This window comes from Phoca vitulina, unplaced genomic scaffold, assembly GCF_004348235.1.
Source record: "Phoca vitulina isolate PV1807 unplaced genomic scaffold, GSC_HSeal_1.0 scaffold26, whole genome shotgun sequence".
Classification (NCBI taxonomy): domain Eukaryota; kingdom Metazoa; phylum Chordata; class Mammalia; order Carnivora; family Phocidae; genus Phoca; species Phoca vitulina.
Window position 1 is genome coordinate 7,499,770 of NW_022589729.1, and position 23,825 is coordinate 7,523,594.

At 41.4% G+C, this 23,825-nt stretch overlaps 1 protein-coding gene across 3 annotated transcripts in view; it reads right to left on the bottom strand.

The window, feature by feature from the left end:
* Window positions 1–802: 802 nt before the first annotated feature.
* The window catches only part of TGFB2 (transforming growth factor beta 2), a 79,220-nt gene continuing 56,197 nt past the window's right edge, over window positions 803–23,825 (bottom strand). For 2 of the 3 annotated variants that reach the window (XM_032422120.1, XM_032422119.1), the window contains 5 exons: window positions 8,971–9,103; window positions 8,738–8,848; window positions 7,050–7,227; window positions 5,681–5,834; window positions 803–2,666 (listed from right to left, as the gene is read on the bottom strand). In XM_032422120.1, coding sequence (XP_032278011.1) covers window positions 2,508–2,666; window positions 5,681–5,834; window positions 7,050–7,227; window positions 8,738–8,848; window positions 8,971–9,103 — 735 coding nt within the window. In that variant the 3' untranslated portion in view covers window positions 803–2,507. The remainder of the gene's footprint in view (window positions 2,667–5,680; window positions 5,835–7,049; window positions 7,228–8,737; window positions 8,849–8,970; window positions 9,104–23,825) is intronic. The other variant, XM_032422121.1, reaches the window with a different exon arrangement.

Consider the following 23,825-nt stretch of genomic DNA (forward strand, 5'->3'; position numbering starts at 1 on the left):
CGCCCCACCCCCCCACCCGTACACTAACATCTTCCCATTCCCTCCCACCTCCCTCCCTGCCCACGGCAATATTTACTTATGGGAAATAAAGACCTTACAGAACCCCAAACTAAAAAAAAAGATTCAAGAGATCTTAAAATAAAGCATTTAAAATATTATCAGTGCATTCATGAGGAAAGACAAAATAATACAAAACAAAACGTCATTCTATCTGAGAGGAAAATACCTGCAGAAATAAAAGTGATTTACATAGAATTAATAGAAAATGGAAGGAAAAAAATCAACACACTCAATTTCTGGGATCGGGTCACACCCAACACGAGGGTCATTTACTACCATGGCATCCCCTCTCTTGCTTTTCCAGTTTTCAAACCTGTGAATCCAATTTGTCATTTCATTAACGGCCAGGAAATGTCAGACAAGAAGTCTACTAGATCAAATAACTTCACTTGGATTCACACCTCGCCATGCTGCCCTTTAGGTGACACTGTAAATATTCCATTGTTTTGCCTATTAATTTTTCTCTTCAAGCTAAGGAAGAGACAACCGGTAAACTGACATCTCCTATCAACCTTGACGGAACGTTACCTTCTCTGCAACGATAAGGCAAATCATTCATTTATTAAAGCAAGGTAAATTCTAGCCTCAGATCTAGAGAACTCTCATTCAGAGGGAAAAACAGAATTTTTTGATCATGGGCGTATTTGGCTTGTACCTCAAACAACCGTCAAAGAACATCTATGAAAACCTTTAACTTTAGTGAAATCAACTAAGTGACTTACGCTGAGCGGGGCTTTTTTTCTCCCTTAAAAAAAAAATCAACTAAAATGTCAATCTTTCCATTTCCCCCCGAACACTAAAAACCTGATTAAAGGAAAAGATATATCCTATGAACTGTCTGATCTCTACAAACCGTAGAATTCTGTGAACATACCGATGAAACCAAGTTGGAGAAAGCTGTCTTCACTCAGCCACGAAGATTCTGAGTCTCAGTCAGATCCTGACTGAGATCAGATCCTGACTGAGATCAGCCCTTGCTAAAACGAAAATATTTCAGCTCAGTGATCTATACATCTATCATAGTCCCATTTTCCTAACATAGAAGATGGTTAACATCTGAATGGATTAGTAATGATGCTTAGAAGATGAAGGAAGACTAGTGAACTTGAGTCGATCCTTTTTATAAAAGGAAAACGAAAGGACAAGTGGACTCAGGTAGCTTATGTCATAATATTGGACAATGCACAAAGCACACATGGAGCAAATACTATAAAACACGTATTTGTACTGCAAGTCAAACTACGGCGGCCTTCCTCAAAGTCCTGGCCAGCTAGAGGAAACACACAGGTCTGAGTGATCATTAAAAAGAGCCCCAATTTAAGTCCAATTGAAATAATCATAGTTGACATTATTACAGAACATTAAAAATATGGTAAAAATTTACACATTACATGTAAAGTAGTTAACGTTCTGATTTAATAGTTTGCAAAAGAGATCTGCAGGTGTGTTTCCAATTACACTGGCTTCTCTCCCCATCTAGTATAAGAATGTAGGTATGGTTACATATACGGAAACGAAGAAAAACCTATAGCAAAACTACACGGCCATACTTTAAGGTCTGAAGTTGGACCTGTACGTATCAAAACATTTCAACATGTCACTGGTTCACTAAACTGACAAAGAGCCATTTACAATTAAAAAGAAAAAAAAAATCTTACAGACTTATTCTGACTGAAAGTTTCCTTTATTAACAGGCTTTTCAGTTTTGAACCTTACAAGAAGCTTCCTTGGGCAGTCGGCGCATGGCATGTGTTTTCAGGGTCTTTATCTTACTGCAGACTTGCTTGGTCATATAATAACTCGCTTGGTTTTTCATCCCGTTAATATGACCTCTTTTTTTTCTGGCTCGTTTGAGTTCAAGTTCCTTAAGCCATCCATGAGTTCCTGGCAAAGTATTTGGTCTCCACTTTATACACCTGTTTTATTTTCCAAGGGCAATGAAATGTTCATTATATAGTAACACACAATAAATAACTCACTGTTAACTCTGAAGGTAAGAATGGGAAGGGTGCCTATTGCATAGCAATACAGAAAAATCAAGTGAGGCATGGGGTAGGAACGGTAAGTACAGCAACTCCACTAATGGGATTTTCCTGTTTGTTTGTTTTTTCCTTTCACATAATTAACACTAACAAATTCTTCCAGTGTTTATTTTTTTCTTAAAAAAAAAAAAGGTTTCGCTTCTTGTCTCTCTCACAGAGTAGGTGAAATGTAGAATAAAGCCTTCAATTTGTTTTGTTTTGTTTTGTTTCAGATGCCAGTTTTAACAAACAGAACACAGACTTCCAAAGTGTTTGAACTAGTACCGCTTTTTTCAAAAATTTTTAACACTGTTGAAGCAAGGCTCTCTTATGCTTTCTTGTTACAAACATTGTCATTGTTCTCGTCGTTGTCCTCCTCCTGATCCTCCACCATGGGATTATCGTCTTGCCACTTTTCCAAGAATCTTAGCTGCATTTGCAAGACTTTACGATCATATTAGAGAGTTGTTCAATCTTGGGTGTTTTGCCGATGTAGTAGAGAATGGTTAGCGGTTCTAAATCCTGGGACACGCAGCAAGGAGAAGCAGATGCTTCTGGATTTATGGTATTATATAGGCTGAGAACCTGAAAGGACATAGGAGAGGAAAGAGAACATAGGAAAAAAAAAGGGGGGGGGAGGGCAATTACTTTAAAAAGAACCATTCCATAGAGCCATAGTGTTACCTTATCCGTCAGCACTCAGGAGACAATTTAAACGAGTTTTGGTTTACAATTTCCTTCTCTTAACCCCCAATTATGGCCAACTTGATATGTGTTCCTAGTAATCACTGAATTCATCATTTTCCTACAGAATCCTTTCCTCCTGCATCGTAAACAAATGATTTTGTAAAAGCTCAGATTGCACAAAATCGCTCATTCAACAAAGTTTACAGTTTCCCCAATAATTCTGGACTTTGATCACTGCCTTGCTGCACGCGCTTGCCAGGCCCTCGAAAAACTTGGTCCTCTTAGTATTTGCTCTGCTGTCTACACTTCCTTGTAACCGAGTGTCTATTTCCAATTCCCACCTAGGTTAGAGTTCCATTAAGCTCAGAGACTCTATGGACTTTGTTTTGACCTCATAGCCCAAATAAGGTAATATGAGACTGTTGTCCTCCGTGAAGAAGCAAATACACAGAGGAGTAGAAGAATCACTTCTACAACTCCCATCAGAGCTTTAATCTACCCTTAGGTATAGAAAAAAACACCTGTCTGCACGTGAAACCTCTCTGTGCTGTATCTTTGTGGGCCAATTTAATGTCACCTACATTTTCGCTTAAAAGAAAAAAGACACGAGTCTTTTCATTTCTTATTGTTTCATAAATACGATAAAACATTAAGCAGTTAAGAGTTAATTAAGAATGACACTAGGGCACCTGGGTGGCTCAGTGGGTTAAGCGTGCGCCTTCGGCTCAGGTCATGATCCCAGCGTCCTGGGATCGAGTCCCTCATCGGCTCCTGGGGAGTCTGCTTCTCCCTCTGCCCCAGCCCCCTGCTCGTGCTCTCTCGCACACACACTCTCTCTCTCAAAAATAAATAAATAAAAATCTTTTAAAAAAAAAAGAATGACACTAAAAGCAAGCTCTCTTTTTAATTATTCACTTTCTTACATTTTGCTTAAGAGTAATAATAATTAACCACGAGAGTAATAATAATCAACCCTCCATTAGATTCCACGTGGTAAATGGTGGTGTCTAAGTTGGAGGGCTTTAGCCAGTCCCACAGTGGAATGAAGCGAAAGTTCTAGAGTCAGTCCCATACCCTTAACTCCGTTTTATATCCAAGGGGGATGGGACTTTTACCAATGGAATTATGTAGGTTCCCCGGTGATGATAAAGAGACATTTCCAAGGATGCCATTAATGTGTTAGTCAAACAGCAAGTGACCTTTTCCTCGAGATTCACTGCGATTTTTTCAGCCGAAGACAGAAGATCTGTTCAGTGCAGCAACACTGACTACTTTATTAAGCTACCTCTGACTTCTTGGGTAACTGTCCAAACCACATATTTGTGACCATGACAGTTATTCTTCCTCTCTCCTTGAAAAACAAGCATGGTCTCAGCCTTCACATACTCCCTCTGTGTATCAGGGAGGGGAATTATATTTCTACTTGGCACTGGGACCTTGCCCACATTGTAGCTACTGTTGCCACAGCCCAGTTGAAACAGCCTGGCCAGAGAGCTCAGACAAAGGGACAGGCATGAGCAAGTTTTCCTCACATGGCCAAGCACATGGTGAGCCGGGAGTGCCAAAATCTACAGGGGGGTTGGGAAAACAGCTGAAGGAAGGAGAATCCTATTTGTCAACTTAAAGCCCAGCATATGTAGGCATTTATAAATAAATAGACTTCATGTTCTACTAACACGTGATTTTTCATATGAATTAAAGAGGAATTTTATACTACAGATTGTCTAAAATAATTGATAACCCCCAAACTCTTGACTTGAGCCGAGTGCATTATGTGATCCTTTTGGCAGCAGGTCCATTTTCCTACCCTGCAGTGAAGGCAATTTTTCTAATGCCTCTTTAATAAGGAGACTTACAGAGGCATAACCTCAATGTGTAGCCACATTTCAGGAATTAGACTCAGTAAGACAGAGCAAACGGAGGCCTTGGTTATAAAACAAGGAAGCCTGCGTTCCAAGTTTTGGTTTGTCACCAACTGTTTGATCCTGGGCAAGTCACCTACACGATCTAGACCCCAATTCCTTTAAGTAAAGTTAAATGTTTGGACAAGATAATTTATGAAGTCCTTTCCATCTCTAAAATCCTACATTATGAGGTACCAGGAAAAAGCATTAGGACAAGCATCATTATTACATAGAAAAAGTCTTTGCTGATCTGGGCTACTAACCCATGGCCTCCCATCTAGGACTGGTCCTCTGAATTAGCCTTCTAACCTCACTGAAGTAATTTGACAAAATATTTAGATTCTTGTGTACTTTGGGTATATTAAAAAAGACGTGGAGATACTAATTTTCAAATCATTTTCTCTTATTTCATCTGTTTGCTCTTTATATCTACTCTTGAGCTTGGCATCGTTATTTTAAAGATCATTTTTAACATAAACATTCTTTCTACGGATAAAAATTTGAGGTATTGAGGTTTAGAGAAGTCAAATGACTTTTTAATTGCCATACACTAGTGAGTCACTATGCCAAAGCATCCACTGAGGTCCTCAAAGTTTTTTCCTCTATGACAGTCCTTGATGTAGATGATAATGGCTCCTTCTTTAGATGGGGACCTGGGTCCCTTCACATCCAAGCTGTACATGACCCCAAGGGATATTTTGATTCCAAAAGATTTTTTATAGCTACTAATCGCTTACAATATAAAATAAAGGAAAAAATGAACAAAACTGTCTTCTGGTTGCTTATCATTGAATTGGGAAGGTAAAACCTACTTTTCAAACTGAACAGTGTTACTTCTGATTTCACCTACCCCCTACATTCTTGACCTCCCCATTCAAAAGGATTTCTCCAGTACCCATTCATGTGTGATGATGAACAGGCACCCGGCTAATTAGAATTCACTGGACATGTTATTGGCAGGTACACGTTAGAGATCCCAAAATAGAAGAGATGGAGCCAAATACTTACCCTACTATGCTGAGTGTCTGAACTCCATAAATATGGGCACGCTCCAGCACAGAAGTTGGCATTGTACCCTTTAGGTTCATGTATCCATTTCCACCCAAGATCCCTCTTGAAATCAATGTAAAGTGGACGTAGGCAGCAATTATCCTGCACATTTCTGTTAGAAGAAAGAGTGGTGGAGCTTTTATAGCCGATTTCCCACCCCCACCCCCCACGCCTCGTTCCAAGTCAGAAAAATGACTCCTTCACTCAGGCAAACAGCATCTAATGAGCAAGTATCATGGGCCAGGTTTGAATGGTTTTATAGTAATCTCAAAGGACTTTCACGATGGAATGTCATGGTGACCTGCTGGACTACTTTCCCTTATGAATTCTAAACCCCAAGTCCCTTGGCTGTGACCTTGAAAGTCAAACCTTTCTCTTGAATGACTAGATAGAAGCAGAAAGGTGGCTGAAGAGACCAATCCCCCCTTTCCAACCAACACTGGGCAGTTTTGCCAGTCAGCCTTGATTGCCCTTTCAAATATAAAATGAATGGAGTACAACAGCTATTTTCAAAGAACCATCTAAGGCATTTTCCTTTGAGAATGAATCCATTATTTTATCTCCTGTCCCTAGACCCGGGAATGAGCCAGAGATCAAGACACATGGAACCTCGCTTCATGGAACCACTGACTCTGGCGAGCAAAAAAAAGCCCTTTTACTCATGAGCTCTTTGAGCACTTTATCAGTGAGAACCCCTTACTGCCCCATAGCTCTCAAAATAAAGAAAGAACTTTCCTCTTATGAGGCTTGATAAGAAACCACAGGAGAACACTCATACTCTCCCCTCCATGAACTCTTTCAGGAGTGGGAAATAAATTTGTGTTGCCTTCACTTCTCTCAGATTCTGTAGCTAATGACACAATAAATAGCATTCTTCTTCTATTTCTCTCATCTCTGTGGAAAAGGGCATGGCCATGGGCACTCTACTCTGTGTGTGGGGGGGCGGTGAGGGCTTCACACAGATGGTGAGTCTTTCCAATTAAGGATCCGCCATCATACGCTTCAAGTAACCTTATATTTGCTCTGGGGAGCAGGGAGCTCATTTTCTTCTTCAGCCCCAAAGGACTTCAGAGGGATTTGGGAAAAAAACGTCAGGGGACTAATTTTCTGACTTCACACTTGGTGCACTGCAAGGTGTTGAGGACTACCGCGCAGAAAAACTGGTTAAAGCCTCTGGGAAGAATGCTGTTAGGAGGTATGATGGCTCTCCTGTCCCATACCTGGCCTTAAGCAACAAGTGGAGTTTAGGTCAATTTGTAAGAAAAGGCAAAAGCAGTGTTAAGAGTTAACAGACGTAATTACTTTGTTTTATTTTTATTTCCTTTACCTAAAACAATAGGCTGCATCCAAAGCACGCTTCTTCCGCCGGTTGGACTGTTGTGACTCAAGTCTGTAGGAGGGCAACAACATTAGCAGGAGATGTGGGGTCTTCCCACTGTTTTTTTTCCTAGTGGACTTTATAGTTTTCTGATCACCACTGGTATATGTGGAGGTGCCATCAATACCTTGAAAAAATGCATTTGGGTAACAAACATTTAGCTTTACCTTCATCAAATATAACCAGCCATTCTTTTTTCCTTTGTATCTTGTCACAAACAGCCGTGATGACCTCACAATAGCATCATCAGCTGGCTACCGCCATTCCCCACGGAAATAGATATGGCACGAGGAGACAATCGCAGGTGACAATGGACACTTCTCACTGAGGCTCTTGGCAGGAGGCGGTTCAGTGTCCAAGGCAGGGCTTGTTGGTTATGAAGGTCACTACAGAAGAAGCCTTTGACCGTAGTCCAAGGGCAACCGAGGTAGTTTATTTTAGTCAACCCTCAGGTCAGGCTGTGTTCAGCCCCTCAGCGACTGAAGGCACAGCGAAAGAACGTGCCTTGTCCCCGCCAGTTCACTCTCTTCCTCAGATTCCTAAACTCAAAAGACTTTCCTCATGAACACAACCTGAGACTTACACGAAATTGCAGTGAATTAGGTTCAAGGGAAACAGAAGTTACCCTTACTTAATGCTATTTGGGGAAGCTGTGAAGAAAGGGCTTTTTCATTTATTTTATGGCATCCTCAACACTTTCCTGATTCCATCTGAGATTTAGAAACTCGAGCTCCCCAAAGCATGCTCAAGAGACTGCCAGTTTAAGCACTTAATCTCCACACTCTAGAGAATCATGGCTAGGTTAGAGACTGAAATAAATCTCTAGACCTCCGGGAGTATTTTTCCATGAGCAAGGGCCACCGTAGCCTTGGTCCCGGGTGGTGGTAGCTGGGGAGGGGAAATCAGCTCCCCGGCGTGCTGGTGTGGAGCTGCTGTGGGCACGAGCACATGGCACACATCCCTCTTTACCTCTCATCGGTCGAACTGGTGAGCTAATAAGGGCAGCAACTCCAACCCTTGGCATCTCCTCATTCTCCTTGACCTTTGGCCAATCACTAAGAGGTGAGCAGGAACAGGGAACAACTAAAGCCTCGTTATGTCTTTATAAATTATTCCAAAAGTCTGATCAGGCAGCCACTGGCAATACTGGGCACCAGCTAGAAACGGTGGAGTGTTCTGATACATGGAAGGTGAGGTAAGGAGGCTACGGTATGAGGGGCTTCCCAAGTGAAATATGGTTGTAGGCCTCCTGACATTGCGCCTGGGGCATTATCAATGGGTGTCCTTGAATGTATGCTATCTTCTGCTATAATATCAGCATAGCTGGAATGCTGGCTTGCTTGAATGAAGAATAAAGGGCTTACCTGACTAATAGTTTGGAAAGTTGATGAATCAGTCAGTTAGTACTGCCAAGTCATCACTGGGCAAGGAGCAGCATAAACAGGGAACCAACTGCTTGGTCCCAATCCCTTCTGCCCTCATATATCTTTCTCCAACCTTATCTTTACCCAAACAATTACAACTCCCAAGCCTCACCCAACAATCCCCATTCTCACATGCAAACAGACTTCATCCCCCATGAGATTATGAATATAGACCCCTCCCTCCCCCACCTCGTATGACCAAGTTTCAGTTACCTGCAAATCTTGCTTCTAGCTCTTCACTTTTATTGGGAATGATGTAATTATTAGATGGTACAAAGGTGCAGCAGGGACAGTGTAAACTTATTTTAAATCCCAGGTTTCTGTCTGGAAAACATTAAGTCAAGGAGGTCATTTGGATGTGTGACAATACCCTTAAATCTGCAATCAACTTACAGTAACGTGGGGTCACTGAGCATCTAGGGAGGAGGACAGAGGGCGGCTGTAACCTTTATGGTGGAGCCATTCATGGACGGCGTCAGTCACGTCAAAGGAAAGCCATTCGCCTTCTGCTCTTGTCTTGACGACTTTGCTGTCAATGTAGCGCTGGGTCGGAGACGTTAAATCTTTGGATTTGAGAATCTGGAGAAGGAGAGAGAGAGGGAACAAGCTCAGCTGGCATAAGGTCAGCATGACTAACCCAAAACCATTAACAGTATTCCAATTCATTATCTAAACTTAGCTCCACTCTGGTACACCCACGTATTGTCATCCCACAGCACGTGCGCATAAAAGCATAACACCAGGCCATGTGCCATGAAAAACAGAGCTACTAAGTCAGCTGTGTGTTATGATAAAGGTGACAGGAACCATAAAGTCAAGTGTCTAAGAGAAAGTGACAGTAATTATTTTACTTTGCTGACATAAGCTTTGTAAGATTTCAGCCATAAATTCTATGCTATTAAGTTAATGGTTCTGTTGTTCTGCTTTTTAATTTGGGGAGCTGGGTGGTAGGGAGGGACAGGAGGAGTGGGCCAGTCCAGAGGACCCATGCTCACCCTCTAAAGGTCCTGACTTATAAATCTCCTTCTAATAAAGAGAAAAATGTCCCAACCCTGGTTCCTAAATCCACCCACATTACAATATGTGGCACGCTTCAGCTTTTGAGGTAAGTGTCTAGCTGGGGTTTTTACTCTCCATGTGACTTGTTATGATTGATAAAGATATTCCATATCCCGCAGACAAAGAGTGAATTGGGGCAGGAGCAGTCTGGCACAGTGTGAGTGAGACTCTGAAAGCCAATCAGCCTGAACACTGAGACTTTAGAAGGATTCATTTAGTTCAAATATGTGAAGAGCAACTGTAGTAGGTTCTTGGGTTTCTATAGGAAGTGAACACTTCAGGTGGTTTTTAAAAATTCTGTCTGTCTTTAAATGAGAGTGTTTTATGAGCCAGTCAAACCAAGATCTCAAGTCTCCTAGAGCTCTATTACAATCCCTACCCAAACCTGTGTCTTGCCTTCCCTCAGTACTCAGGGGCTTATACTGCCCTTCCCGACATTGAGTCTAACTATTCTGGGCTCGTTTCATACATGTGGGCTGGTCTTTCCAACAAGTTCCTACGCTTCCTCAGGGCAGTGATCACGTCTTCAATTTGACGCCATTCCCAGGCACAGCACTCAATTTAATCAGTGTCTGTTAATGCCTGAATATCTAGAAGCCTTACTTATTCTTCTTTCAACCCTGCAAAACAAAAATGCGTAATCTTCCTGCTGATTTTAAAAGGACCTTTCTTCCATGTGCATACATGACTCGTTCAGATAATTTAGCAACAAATGCTTCCTAAAATATTTGGCATTAGGGTAGACGTTTTTTCTGGATGAAGTAAGTTTAGGAAAGGAAAGAGATTCTCACAATGGAACTTTGGGGGGCCCTCAATGAATTTTAGACAAAACCTACTCTCCTGGTCTTGCCCCTGAGGGTCAACACACCCCACTAAGTGAAGACAAGCTAGAGGCAATCATGATTCTACCACAGGGGAGAGATGTTCTTGGTGAATTAAAGGAAGCAAGTAAACATGGCTTGAGGGCTGGGCGCACTGGGCTCTGGGCTTGGCACACATTATTTCATTTCATTTCATCCTCAAAACATTCCTGTAAAGTAGAGTCTCGGGGAGGTTCAGTAACTCACTCAGTGCCTCGTGGTGAACACATAGGGAGAGAGGATTCAAAGCAAACCCCTAATTTCCCCACTTCAGTGCTGGATTTTGAAGACCAAAGAGTTATGGGGGTCAGATTTGAATCACAGTTCATCCTTACCCCCTTCCAGGTAACCAAAAACCACTCAGTGATAGAAGTAAAGATTTTTAAATAAGAATAAAATAAATGTTGATACAAGATGGAAATATAACTTGTGGAATGTATACACAGTTAATGCTAACATAAACCTGTAACTTTAAAGGTACAGCTTCACAGCAGCCAATCCTTGGGAAATAAAACCTTGCCTTGAAAACACTCCCAGTTGGACAAATAAGACACCCCGTATCCAATTCATAATAAATGGTATAATTAACCTAACCTAGGATAAAAATTATAAAATAATGGTTGAGAAGTTTTCGGACAGTTCCATCTGCCTCGCTGCTTAAAAATTGGTAGCAAATCCAGAATGCATTTTTCTGATTTTAAATTTTTTCCCTAGTGTACCTCCTATATTGATGCATTATTTCATAATGCTTTTATATTTGCTTTGTTCCTAATCAGCACAGTGTCTGTCTTATTCATCTTCTTATCCCTAACACTTAGACACAATGTCTAGAACAAAACATTGTTTTCATTGTTGTATTAATTACATATTATATATATATGTATATGTATATATATCAAATGTCTATGATATCTATCTCTGATATAAGTATCACTGAAGACACAGAATTTTTTTTAACGACTGTATTGACCAAATGGGCAGAAAAAGCACATACCAGCAAATCCATGGAAATTTTTCACCTCAGAGAGAAGGGGTAAATTTAGATGATCCTGCTTTAAAAGCAGACCAAAAGGGAGCAAAAAGATTCTGAAACTTTTTAATTTCTTAAATCTCATCTTCTAATGAGTGCTTCCTCAGCCACAAAACACCAGTAGGTTCTAACAGTGGACAACTTCATATTCTCACCTGACTGATAGGTCCTCTATGTCTTTTTGCTATTTCAAGAACAAGCCCATTTAAACCACCCAAGAACGACAGCTAGTTAGTTGCACAATTCTGAAATAGAGAGGTGGCTTTGGTCTTGTGGGTTTGCTGTCTCAAACTTTATGGCCAAGGAGTTCTTAAACTCACTTGTTGCAATTGAACTCCATTCTTTCTTACCAAGTCCTCAGTGGAAACAGGAAACAGCTGCTTTCCATCACTCATAGACTATCCCTCATATTCTTGGAGACTATTATTAAGTCCCCCTCAGCATGCCCGCTCTCTCTCTCTAAGCTAAATAAACCCTGTTCCTTTAGCCCATATTTAGAGGGGCAATTTCCCAAACCTTTAATCACTTGAGTCACTAACTAGGATGAATGATGCTCTATAAAAGTACTCCTCCTACAGCTTGGTGGTGTTGTCTCATAACTGCCTAGAAAACCTTCTAATCACATCTCAAAGCCTGAAATCTTAACTTGAAAGGTATCTTCTTTCTAAGAATAGGCACAACCTCCCTATTCCCTGTTTATCTTCCATTTATCATCCACACAAAATTAAACTGGAAGGGAAGAAAATCAACCCACTGCTGTTATCGATTAAGACTTCCTCAAATTCAAGAGTTTATACAGTCAGTCAACTTCCCACTCCATTTTAGCCTTTGCTGTCATCTTTCTCCAGTCTCCCAACAAGTGTATTGAACATGAACAGTCATGGATATGCAGCTGTTTTTTTCCAGAATCAGAGTCGCTTCTAAATTCCTCTACACATCGTATCATGACAAAGATAGTTTAGTTGAATACTAGAAGCTCTCTTAACTGGCTTCCAGATTAACCGGTATTCTCCATTTGTTCTGTAATATATATTGGTTTATGCTGGGGTTCATTGCTGGAAAACTACTCTCTAGTATGTTTTGAGAACTTCTGGTCTTATCCGTTGAGTTGTATGCTTAGCAAATATCAACTGTATATGTTTCTAAACCTGTGTATGCTAGTTGGACTTGATATTGTAATTATCCAGGGGAATCAAATGGTCTAGAAATAATGAAATGCAGGCCCAATATTTAAGAGAGCTGTTGCTTTTGTGAAAACCAAGTTGAATGTTTTGTAAAGTCTTCAGTACAGGCAAGTTGCTTTAAAAACACTTAAAAAAAAAAAAACAGTTTGGTGGTTCCTCAAAAAGGTAAACATAGAATTACCATTTGATTCAGTGATTCCACTCCTAGGTATATAACCAAAAGAACTGAAAGCAGGGACTCAAACAGATACTTGCACCCCAATGTTCATAGCAACATTACTCACAATAGCTGAAAAGTGAAAACAACCCAAGTGTTCATCAATAGATATACAAACAATATAAATAAAATGTACTGTATACACATAACAGATTATTATTTAGCCATAAAAATGAACGAAATTCTGACACATTACAATATGGATGAATCTTGAAAACATCATGCTAAATGAACTAAGCCAGACACCAGAGGACAAATAATATATGATTTCACTTCCATGAGGCACCTAGAATAGGCAAATTCATAGAGAGAGAAAACAGAATAGAAGTCACTAGGGGTGGTGGGTAAGGAAAATGGGGAGTTACTATTTAATGGGTGCAGAGTTTCTGTTTGGGATGATGGGAAATTTCTGGAAATAGTGAGTAGTAGTGGTTGTATGACATTGTAAATGTACTTAATGCCACTGAATTATATACTTAAAAAGTGGTTAAAAGGTTAAATTTATGTATATTTTACCACAACAAACTCTTTTTCTAATTTCAGATGTCACAGAGACAGCTATAGAAGAAATAACAAAAGGAATAATATGATAAAAACCTAGAAGGAGGGGCGCCTGGGTGGCTCAGTCGTTATGCGTCTGCCTTTGGCTCAGGTGATGATCCCAGGGTCCTGGGATCGAGCCCCACATCGGGCTCCCTGCTCAGCGGGAAGCCTGCTTCTCCCTCTCCCACTCCCCCTGCTTGTGTTCCCTCTCTCACTGTGTCTCTGTCAAATAAATAAATAAAATCTTTAAAAAAAAAAAAAAAACCTAGAAAGATCCTGGGGTGCCTCGGTGGCTCAGTTGGTTTAAGCGTGCAACTCTTGATTTTGGCTCAGGTCGTGATCTCAGGGTCATGAGATCGAGCTCCACATCAGGTTCCATGCTCAGCGTGGAGTCTGCTTGGGGTTCTCTCTCTTCCTCTCCCTCTGCTCCTCCCCCTGCTCACTCTCTAAATTAAATAAATAAATAAATAAATAAATAAATAAATAAATAACTTAAAAAACAAACAAACAGCCCTAGAAGGATCCTCCACTCGGGTTGCTCAACAATTGTCCTGAAATTTCTTTCTTCTTCAAAGAAATGAAAAACTAGAAATTGTAGATGATGCATAATGGATGTGGTTCATGCAAAAAATACAACATGGATTGGCAGTAGTCAGAGCCATAGAAAAGTCCTTGGCCTTTTATAAAACACTCAGCATGTAAAGTGTGTGTGCGTGTGTGTGTGTGTGTGTGTGTGTGTGTGTGTCTTTGCATCTGCATACACATATATGTTTTAAGTTAAAATATTTATTTCCCTCTCTCACTCACTCACTCTCTCCTGTTTCTATAATCCCCTGCTTTGACCTTTTTCTTTAACAGATGAACAACTGTTTCTGATTGAATTGGAAAGGAGAGCTTCTAATATATTGAAAATGAATTTAGCTGCCCCTCGCTTAGCTACCACCCACAGTGGTATGAATGTTACCTTCATTACATTATTGATATACACACATTATCTATAATATGTGCAAAATACCCACATACCACCTTTGGCAAGGCTCCAAACTCTTCACTGAATTACAAAACTCCCTACACAGAAGGATCCATTCATCTCTCTGCCACTGGAAAGCAGCCAATCAGGAGTGGATTGAGGCAAAAGTCACTGATGTTACCCAATAGTTCAGGGCAAAAAAAAAAAAAAAGAAAGAAAGAAAGAAATAGAAGACTAGATGCAAAATTACAGCCAGAGGAAATCTTAGTCTTAGAGGAATAACGTTGTAAATCAACTCAGGTTTGGCTTAGACCCCAAGGGCGATACGTACTCCTTTCCCATGAGATACTGCAAAGAGGTATAAGAAAGCATTAAGAATTCCATTTTACTTTGCATATTCAGACATCAATGGACCTAAAGGAGCGCCAGGGGGCCAGTTCAACCCAGACTTCTAATGCGAAGGTAAATCTAACAATAGGGCTGAAGGTAAAAACCCAACACCGGGTTAACTAGTTGTTGTTGTTGTTTTTAAATGCATTTAATGTTTTTAATGTACTTAACATTTAAATGCATTTAAATGTTTGTGGTTACTGGCACAGAGTGATTAGCAAATGCTGAATTAAGCACCTACTCTGCGGGCCTTGAGCACTTTGTCTCAGATGTGCTTTAACTTCCCTATCATGAAATATCAGTGTCAGAAAGGGACCAGAAGGCCATCGGCTTCAACCCCTACAATTCATTCATTGACATCTCCGTCTCTGTCTGAAGACTTCTCGTGACAGCGGACTCAGGACTTCTTGAGAAAGGCCCTCTCACTTCTGAATAATTTGTAATGTTGTAATCCTTCCTTCTCTTGGATATAAAATCTCCACCAACTAGTCCTACTTAATAATAATATCATTGCTTCATATCCGTACTATCATTTCCAGTTTTTCAAATATTTGTACATGTTCATGTTTTTTTTGGTCTTCACAAAAACCCTGTGGGGTGGACATCATGGCCCTTATCATCTACAGTCTGCAGCCAAAGGGAAAGAAGCCTGAAATACTTACCTGCGTGACCACAGCCCTGTAGGAAAAGTCTGGACTAACACCCTGCCCTCTTCATTCCAGAGGACAGGGCTTCCTCATATTGTGTTTTGTTCTCTGGAACAAGATACAAATTCTCTTTCTTTTCTATGTCAGGCCCCAATCATAGGAGGCGCCTTCTCTCAACTGTTTCCTTCAGAACAAGGTTTGAGGAGCTTCACCATCCTTGTCAAGCCCCCTTCGATACTCCTCTTGTAATTACTTCCTCAACACACTCAGATGCAGTCTAGCAGGATGTGGAGAATATTACAGAATGTGCCACATGTGGAAAAGAGGGGCTGTTGCTTCCCTTGTTCTGGTCACTATTTTTAATGCAAACTATTTACTTTTGGCAGTAACCACATCACACCATTGAGTCATAGTAAACTTTTTATAAAATAAAACCTTTGTCCTGACACAAACCGTTAAGTCAGATTTTCCATCCCAAATCCTTTCTGGAATGACATGGAATAAAGAGAAAGTAATGAAGGGAGGCAAGAAGGGAAGGGAAGGTGGTTTATCTAGCTGCGTGGTTCTCTAACTTCAGCCTGCATTAGAAACATCTGGAGGGCTTATTAAATAAAACACAGATTGCTGAGCCCTAAACCCCCAGACTTTCTGATCTAATAGGGATGAGACTGGGGCCCAAGAATTTGCACTTCTGACATATTCCTAGGTGTTGCACAAACTGCTGGTCGACTCTGAGAACCACCCCTCTAGTCTATATTTATGTAATTCATTCTTGAACCTAAATGCAAATTACGCATGATCTTTGTTAATTTTGAACTTCTTATTTGACCCTGACCTTCGTTTTTAGCCTTTTGGGAGCCCTCTGAATCCTGTTTGCTACTCAAAACATATGCTATTCTTCTTAGCCACATAGTACCAGCAACCGTGTGCTTCGTCAGGGTGACGGTAACAACGTTAAATCACCTAGGGCCAAAACCATAACCTCTAGCTGGATCCTTGGGTCCTTCTTTCCTGGTTGGCCCTGTTTCTTTAATCAACACTCCATGGTTATGTTATATACAGCAGAAAAAATATAGAACTTCACTAGTATGAGGTGTGAGGCCCAGTTTAGTCCAGGAGTCTTGCCCATTTTCGTCAACTGACAATCCAATCCTGTGGTCCCTTAGGTTTCTTTGAAGAACCCCATAGGGCTTGCCAAGTGCCTTTGGAAATCGTTAATGTAGTAAAAATTCTCATAGGCTTTGAAGTCAGGCAAACAACAAAAACTAGCACTTACTGGATCTGTGATTTTCTTATTTATGAAATGGGTTAATAAAACCCACCTTCCATGGTTGTTAAGAGAATTAAATAACACACGAGTAGGGAAAGCATCTGTCACATTGCTGGTATTCAATAGACGTGAATTATTATTATAATTATGTTCCTTATCTAGTCAAAATCTTCCAGATTCACTAGACAGCTTCTACTGTCTAGTGAATAAACTCCAGATCCCATAGTTTAGTATTTAAGACACAACTTGCCACCAATCTATCATCTTAGACTCGCCTCTCATCCCTAGAAAACCGATCTAAACACTATCCCTAAAACATATTCTGTGTCCCAACTCTGTGTTTAGACTAGTATCCCTATCAGAATGTCTTCCCCACTCTCCCAGTTTTCACTTAAAAACAAAAACAAACTTAACAATAGCAAAAACCTTTCTATTCTTCAGCCCCGCTCTTCAATGAAATGGTTACTTTCACTCTGAAATCCCTTTTCTTGTCCCAGCCCCCCAGCAATTACTGTGTGTGCCAAGCATTCAGCCCCTTGCACACAGTGGCCTCACGGGTAATCCTGCCTGTGCATAAATGTCCATGTCTTCCAAGGGAATAGCCAGCTCCTAAAAGAGAGAGGGAAACACGTACTTATTTACATCTCCATAATCCCTGTACTCTAGTTTGCAGACACTGGAGGCTTCATTGATTTAATTTTAGAGATTTGACTCTCTGGGTTGAAATCTTGCTACTATCAACATTTCCTCTCACACAAACAAACAGAGCACACTCCTGAAGGTGTTTCTTGGCTTCTCTGCAGGAGGAACAGGTGATTCTCCAAAATATCACTTGCAAAACCAATGTATAAGTTCTGAAATATTTTATATGATCAGTTCATTGGTTTAGTTATTCATTCATTTGTTGAATAATTGCTGGGCATCTTATACATGCCCGAGTCCTCATTTATTCAGCTGTTCCAATTTACTTTATAGCTCACTTCCTCCAGTTTAGTTCAACAGCTCTTAAGCACCTGCTGTGAGCAAGGCTTTGCCCTTTTGTCCAGGACAATAAGATGGTCCCTGTTCTTAAAAGAGCACACGCTCTAGGAAGGGAGCGAGGTCTCCCAACAATTGAAAGCCATGCATTCACAGGCCACAATGAGGTCACTGATGCAGGGCATGACTAGGAGCAAGGAGATAACTATCAACAAAGTAAAAAGGTAACTACTAACGTCTGAAAGGTTGGCAAGAATACTGGGCACTGTGAGAACACAGTCCAGATCACAGAGATGTACTGGGTCATTACAAAAGAGAACAAATAAATGGAATCTTCCTTTCTCTGCAGGGCTCCTCCATCCGTCCTAAGCACCGGAAGCTTGAACTTAGGGAGAGTTTGCTCCGGTAAGTGTGTTAGACTCCCAGGGGCTGCCTGAACAGAGCACCACAAACTGGGTGGCTTAAAAGAGCAGAATGTACTCTCTGGGGTACATGGTTCTGGGGGCAAGAAGTCAGAAATCAAGGTGTTGGCTGGGCCATGTTCCTGGGAAGCCTCCCAAGGGGGATCCTTCCTTACCTCTCCCAGCACCTGGTGTTTTGCTGGTAATATTTGGCATTCGTTGGCTGGAAGCTACCTAACTTCGATCACTGCCTGTGTCTTCACATGGCATTCTCCCTGTGTGTCTCTGTCTTTACATAGTCATCTTCCTATAAGGACACTAATCATATAGAATGAAGGGTCTACCCCCTACTGCAGTAGGACCTCATTTTGACTTAACAGATTATATCTACAATGACTCTATTTCCAAGAAAGGTCACATTCTGAGGTCCTGGGGATTAGGATTTCAACATATCTTTTTTGAGGGAACACAATTCATACTATCACAATAGGTGTTTGTAGGTTACATTGGGTTGAATATGTTCTAAATGCTCTGACCATGAAGTCCTTCAAAACAAAGGATGTTCTGGCTCTTTCTTATTCTTCCACAAAGTCTTTGCACAGTCCGTTCTTGGTAAATGCTTGTTGACTAACAGACTTCATTAGAAAGACACACACAATAAAGTGACAAGCCCTTAAACAATCCATCTTTTATACTATTAATTTGGTATTTTATGCACACACATCACAGAGATTATGTATGCATGTGTGTTGTACGTATATGTGTGTGTGTATATATATATATCATAGATATGTATATGACAAGGAGGACAGAAAGAATTATCAGTGTAAGCAACTTTATACTGTATTTTACCCTTTCTGTTTAATATATTTCACTGTGGAATGAAAATAAGGGAGAAAAAGCAAGAAGGGGAATTTTCAAGGAACAGAAAACAGGGCTTTACGGAGAATCAGAAGTAGGCGAAATGGCTTTTCTTCCCCTGAGGCATAAATGTAACTCTCGGTTCCTGCTCAACTGCAGCCTCCTCGAACAATGCTGGGTCGCTCTGGGGGTGCTTAACACACCGACACACTGCCTGATTGTCCTTCAGAAGTGACTTAACAGACCCAATACTTATCTTGCTTCTCCCATTGGCCTGTGTTGTAATTGCCCTGGCTCCTTTGAAATTGCATCCCTCTAAGAGGCTGTAGTAATGTATCCCTCACGAGAGCTTCGAGAGAGCCTGCAGAGTAAACTCCCATGGAGTACGGATCAGCTTCAAAAGAAAGACACACATAAAAATACAGTCTCTCTGGAGCTCAGAGATCTACATTATTATGTTATTATATTAAGTCTTTCTCTTTAGGGTACAGAGTTCCTGTATTATACGTATCTGTGTGCAATTAGGATAAAGAATGGCATATATAGATCTTTAATGACCTTTATGGAAATGTCACCAGATATGTCTTCAAGCTACAAACACACACACACACACACACACACACACACACACAGGAAAGCCTTTCCTCGGTGATGAAAACACCTTATAATTCTCTATTGTTCCCTTCAACTTTTTTTTCATTCTCTACAGATGGGCCTTTGTGTTGACTGCATGTATGCATAAACAAGTAAATTCATTTCCACAGGTCTGAGGGATGAAGGAGGCCTTTGTGTGAAGAGAAGTCTCTCAGATGTCACAGCTTAAGAGCAGTCAGAAGACCATCATCTATAAATCACACAGCAGAGAGAAAGATTCAACTGGGCAGAAGTCACATCAGTGCAGGCAAGAAAGAGATGTGTGCAATACAACATTCAGTGACAGCATCTGAAGGGAAACTAAGTCAAGACCTCAAGTCACGTCAGTCCCTGAGGCTGGACCGCACAACCTAGTCCTATGGATTTTGATAATTCCAGTTGTTTCCTGCTATGGGAGGAAGGAGTCTCCCCAACAAGACTGCTGCAAGCTCTCTGGGGCCATATCTTCTGATTTTCTTAATTGATCTCCCTTTCCGATTTCACTCTGACTTGACACCAACACACACATACTTGAAAACCACACTTCCAACACCCTTTCCTGCTTCCTGACTACCAATAACACATATGGCCGACATTACAATTTAAGGCCCTTCTTATATTCAGCTGAGAACTTTAATTTAGGGGGTGAGATTATAAAGCAATGAGTCAAAAAATAAAGTAATGAGCCTGGTTTTTCTGCAAACAGAGAGAGTTTATGGATTACCTAAGAATATCAGTTTCACGAATCTCTTATGTAATTTTTTTTTTTTACCTACATCGTTATTATCCACTTAACCAGTGCTAGCTCTGAATAAAAAACAAAAAATGGGTAGATATATGTTTCTTACTTTCTCAACAGTTAGATACCTTTAAAACAAATGTAGCAGAATTTCCAAATCCAAATAAAAGAAAAATATTTCTCAAAAGAGTCCCCTCGTGATATTGCACACTTATTTCACAACAGTTCCTTGTACTTCAATCTCATTTTGAAATGTTTCTTCAATTCCCTGGAAAACATTTGTTGAACGCCCACTATGCACCACGCACCGTTCGGGGAATCTGTCCCTAGGGGTGGAGGTGAGACTATAAACCAGATAGAGATGGGACAGGAGAACAAGTACAGCAAAATGATGAGGGGTGTGGAGGGGAAGCGTGCAGTGGAGAGTGGGGGTAGGAAATGTTGGGAAGAGGGGTCCTGAGATGTTAGGGTGACCACGAAGGCCTCTCTAAGCGGGTGACATCCGAGGAAGTGCCTGAGGGAATGAAGAGAGCTGGAAGGACAATGTGGGAGGAGGGCACAGGGGCCTCAGTTTAGGAGGGAGTGAGCAGGTGTTTGAGGTGTAGCCAGGAGGCCAGTGCAGGGGAGGCGCCTGAGTGAGGGCAGTCAGGCTGGGGGCTGGGGTGCTGGAGGGCTAGTGAGAAACAGGTCCAGGCACAGTAAGGACTTTGGCTCCTTGGCGAAGTGAGGTGAGAAGCCATCACAGGGCTTTGAACAGGGGATTTAGATCTGATCAATATCTCTTAGCGGGAATCACGCTTAACTACACACACTCTCTAAGGGGGCCGGAGGGGGGTGGGTGCAACAGCCGGACCAGCCAGGACACCACTGCAAAAGCGAGAGGCAAAAACCCCTTGGACAAAGGTGGTAGCAGCAGAGATGGGAAGCGGCTGGATTTCAGATCTATCTTTTAACAACAGCTATCATGTAGGAAAATTAATTACTTTTCAATTTCCTCTTCACCAGAACTTTGGCAGCTTTCGAAAATTAACACCGCCTTTCAGAAGTTTGGATTTGTTTCCATTGAAGGAATTCGCAATTATGTATTTGTAGGCTCTGAACACAGTTCTAGAAGAGAAGTTCCAAAAAAAAATCTGAGCACTGTTGATATCAAGAAATAAACATACATCCTCCCTCAGAACCATTTTTTGCCCTGGTGGAGGTTGTTGAAGAGTTGGCAGACGTTAATAGTATTTTTTATTTTTTATTTTTTTTAAGATTTTTATTTATTTATTTGACAGAGAGAGAGAGACAGAGAGAGAGGGAACGCAAGCAGGGGGAGTGGGAGAGGGAGAAGCAGGCTTCCCGCTGAGTAGGGAGCCCGATGTGGGGCTCGATCCCAGGACCTTGGGATCACGACCTGAGCCAAAGGCAGACGCTTAACGACTAAGCCACCCAGGCGCCCCAATGGGCCATTTTTTTAAATGGAGCCTTATGAAAATCAATCCAGGAAGCATATATATCACACCTATTCGTATGATGGTGAAGCAGGGAGAGGTAGTCACAGGGGCCGGGGATGAGGGAAAAAGATACCCCACTAGGGTCAGTCACTCTATAATCATTCGAGAAGAAAAGCAAGACACATCATGGCCTCCAGCTCGCCCCTGGTGCCCTGAGAGTTTTGATAAAGCAAATACACAGAGTGCCAAAACCACGGCTGCTCCCCACAACCCCGCTCTGCCCCACTGGTACCAGGAAATCGGCCTGATGAGTCCTCGTCCGACCAGAGATGACTGAAAAAATCAGAGTGGTTTTAATAATCACAAGCCATCTCTAGGGGAAATATATACCATGTTCTGGATGATAAGCAAAACCCCGATAATAATGCACTCCTATGCATCCAATGCGCCAGACCCTTCACATGCATTCTCCTCCCCGTGACTCATTAGACAAGAACCATTACCTGCATTTTATGATGAAAAACTGAGGCTCAGAGACATGAGTGATTTGTAAGACCAAAACGCTTATAAATAAGAAGAGGTGGAAGATGAACCCAAACCACACCCCTCCCCACCCCTGCAAAGATTTTCTTCTTTCCTGCCTGGAGCTGCTCATCAGCAACTGAGTGAGACGGCCAAGAGCAGAACTGGGTTGAAAATAGCATTTCAGGAGGCTCTGAAGCGACCTCCTGGGGCAGCCACCGAGAGCCTGACCCCGCAGCAATGGAGATGGGGTGAGTTCTCATTTTTAAGAGATTGTGAGCAGATCATAAATTGAAGAGACTGTTTCTTACAAAAGTTCAGACTCAATGCTTTGGCAACTATAGTAAAAATAATGAGTAACCACTGAGTAGAAGTACATTGTGCTAGGAGTTTCCATGCATTCTCTCCTTGCTTTACAAAGTCCGGGCCAAGTAGGTGTTCTTACCCACATTTTACTGATGTGGAAATTGGCTCGGTGACGTGACTTCCTCAGACTCTCCAGAGGGGCAAAACCACACCTTGAACTCCCACTGGCCCCACTCCAGAGCCTGCGTTCTTCCTGCTAGTGTGGGCAAGGGGATCCAGAGCATGGTCCCTGGGGCCAGACTGCCCGGGTTCAAATTCTGCCTTTGCATGGGCCTGGGCAAGTTACTTAACTGCTCTATGCCTCAGTTTCCTCCTTTGTAAAATGAAGATAAGAACCCACCTCAGATGGTTATTATAAGGATTGAATGAATCAATCTATATAAAACACTTAAAACAGTGCCTAGGATACATGGTGCGCTGTGTGTTAGTGATAATTATCAATATTGTTACACAATCATATCACACAAAATCACTAGTTACTATTGTATTACTATCAACATTTCTTCGAATACAGTGGGGAAGGACTACCGTTCGCACGACTTTTGGGGTCCTGTCTGCTCACAGGGTTAACAGACACTTAGTAACGTCATGACTTAACACAAATGATAACGATCCAATTTCCTTATGAGGCAAGCCTGTCATTCGATCATTTTGAAAAAACCTGAGATATTAGTAGCCTTGTGCAAACAAAGTGTTTATTACATATACCTCATGGCTTTTTTTTCTTTTTTTTAAGTGGGTTACTCTACTGAGCGTCTCCAATGCGGCACTGGAGTGAGGATCAGCATTAAGGGGATCGTATGCTATAAAATTCTGCACAACAAGAGCACAGTATAACTTTTTTTTTTTCAGTAGCACTTTCTGCAAGTCTAATTTAACAGACAGTTTTTTTGGCTGACCTCTTTTTCTTTTACACACCCTTGGGCAATATGAGAAAAGAAAACTGAACTCTGTGTGTGTGTGTATGTGTGTGCATATGCACATACGCACGTGTACGTGTTTGGGGTTCGGAAAGGGGGGCAATTTTTATTAACCCTGTTAGTGCCATGCTCCCTGCAGTGACAGGAACCTCACCCTTCATGTTACAGCATTAGAGTCCCTTCAAAAGCAGGCCTAGGCCATCAACCTTGAATTTTCACTCTAAAGCCTCAGGGGTGTGCATAGTTTAAAAGCTTTTACAGAGATTATAACA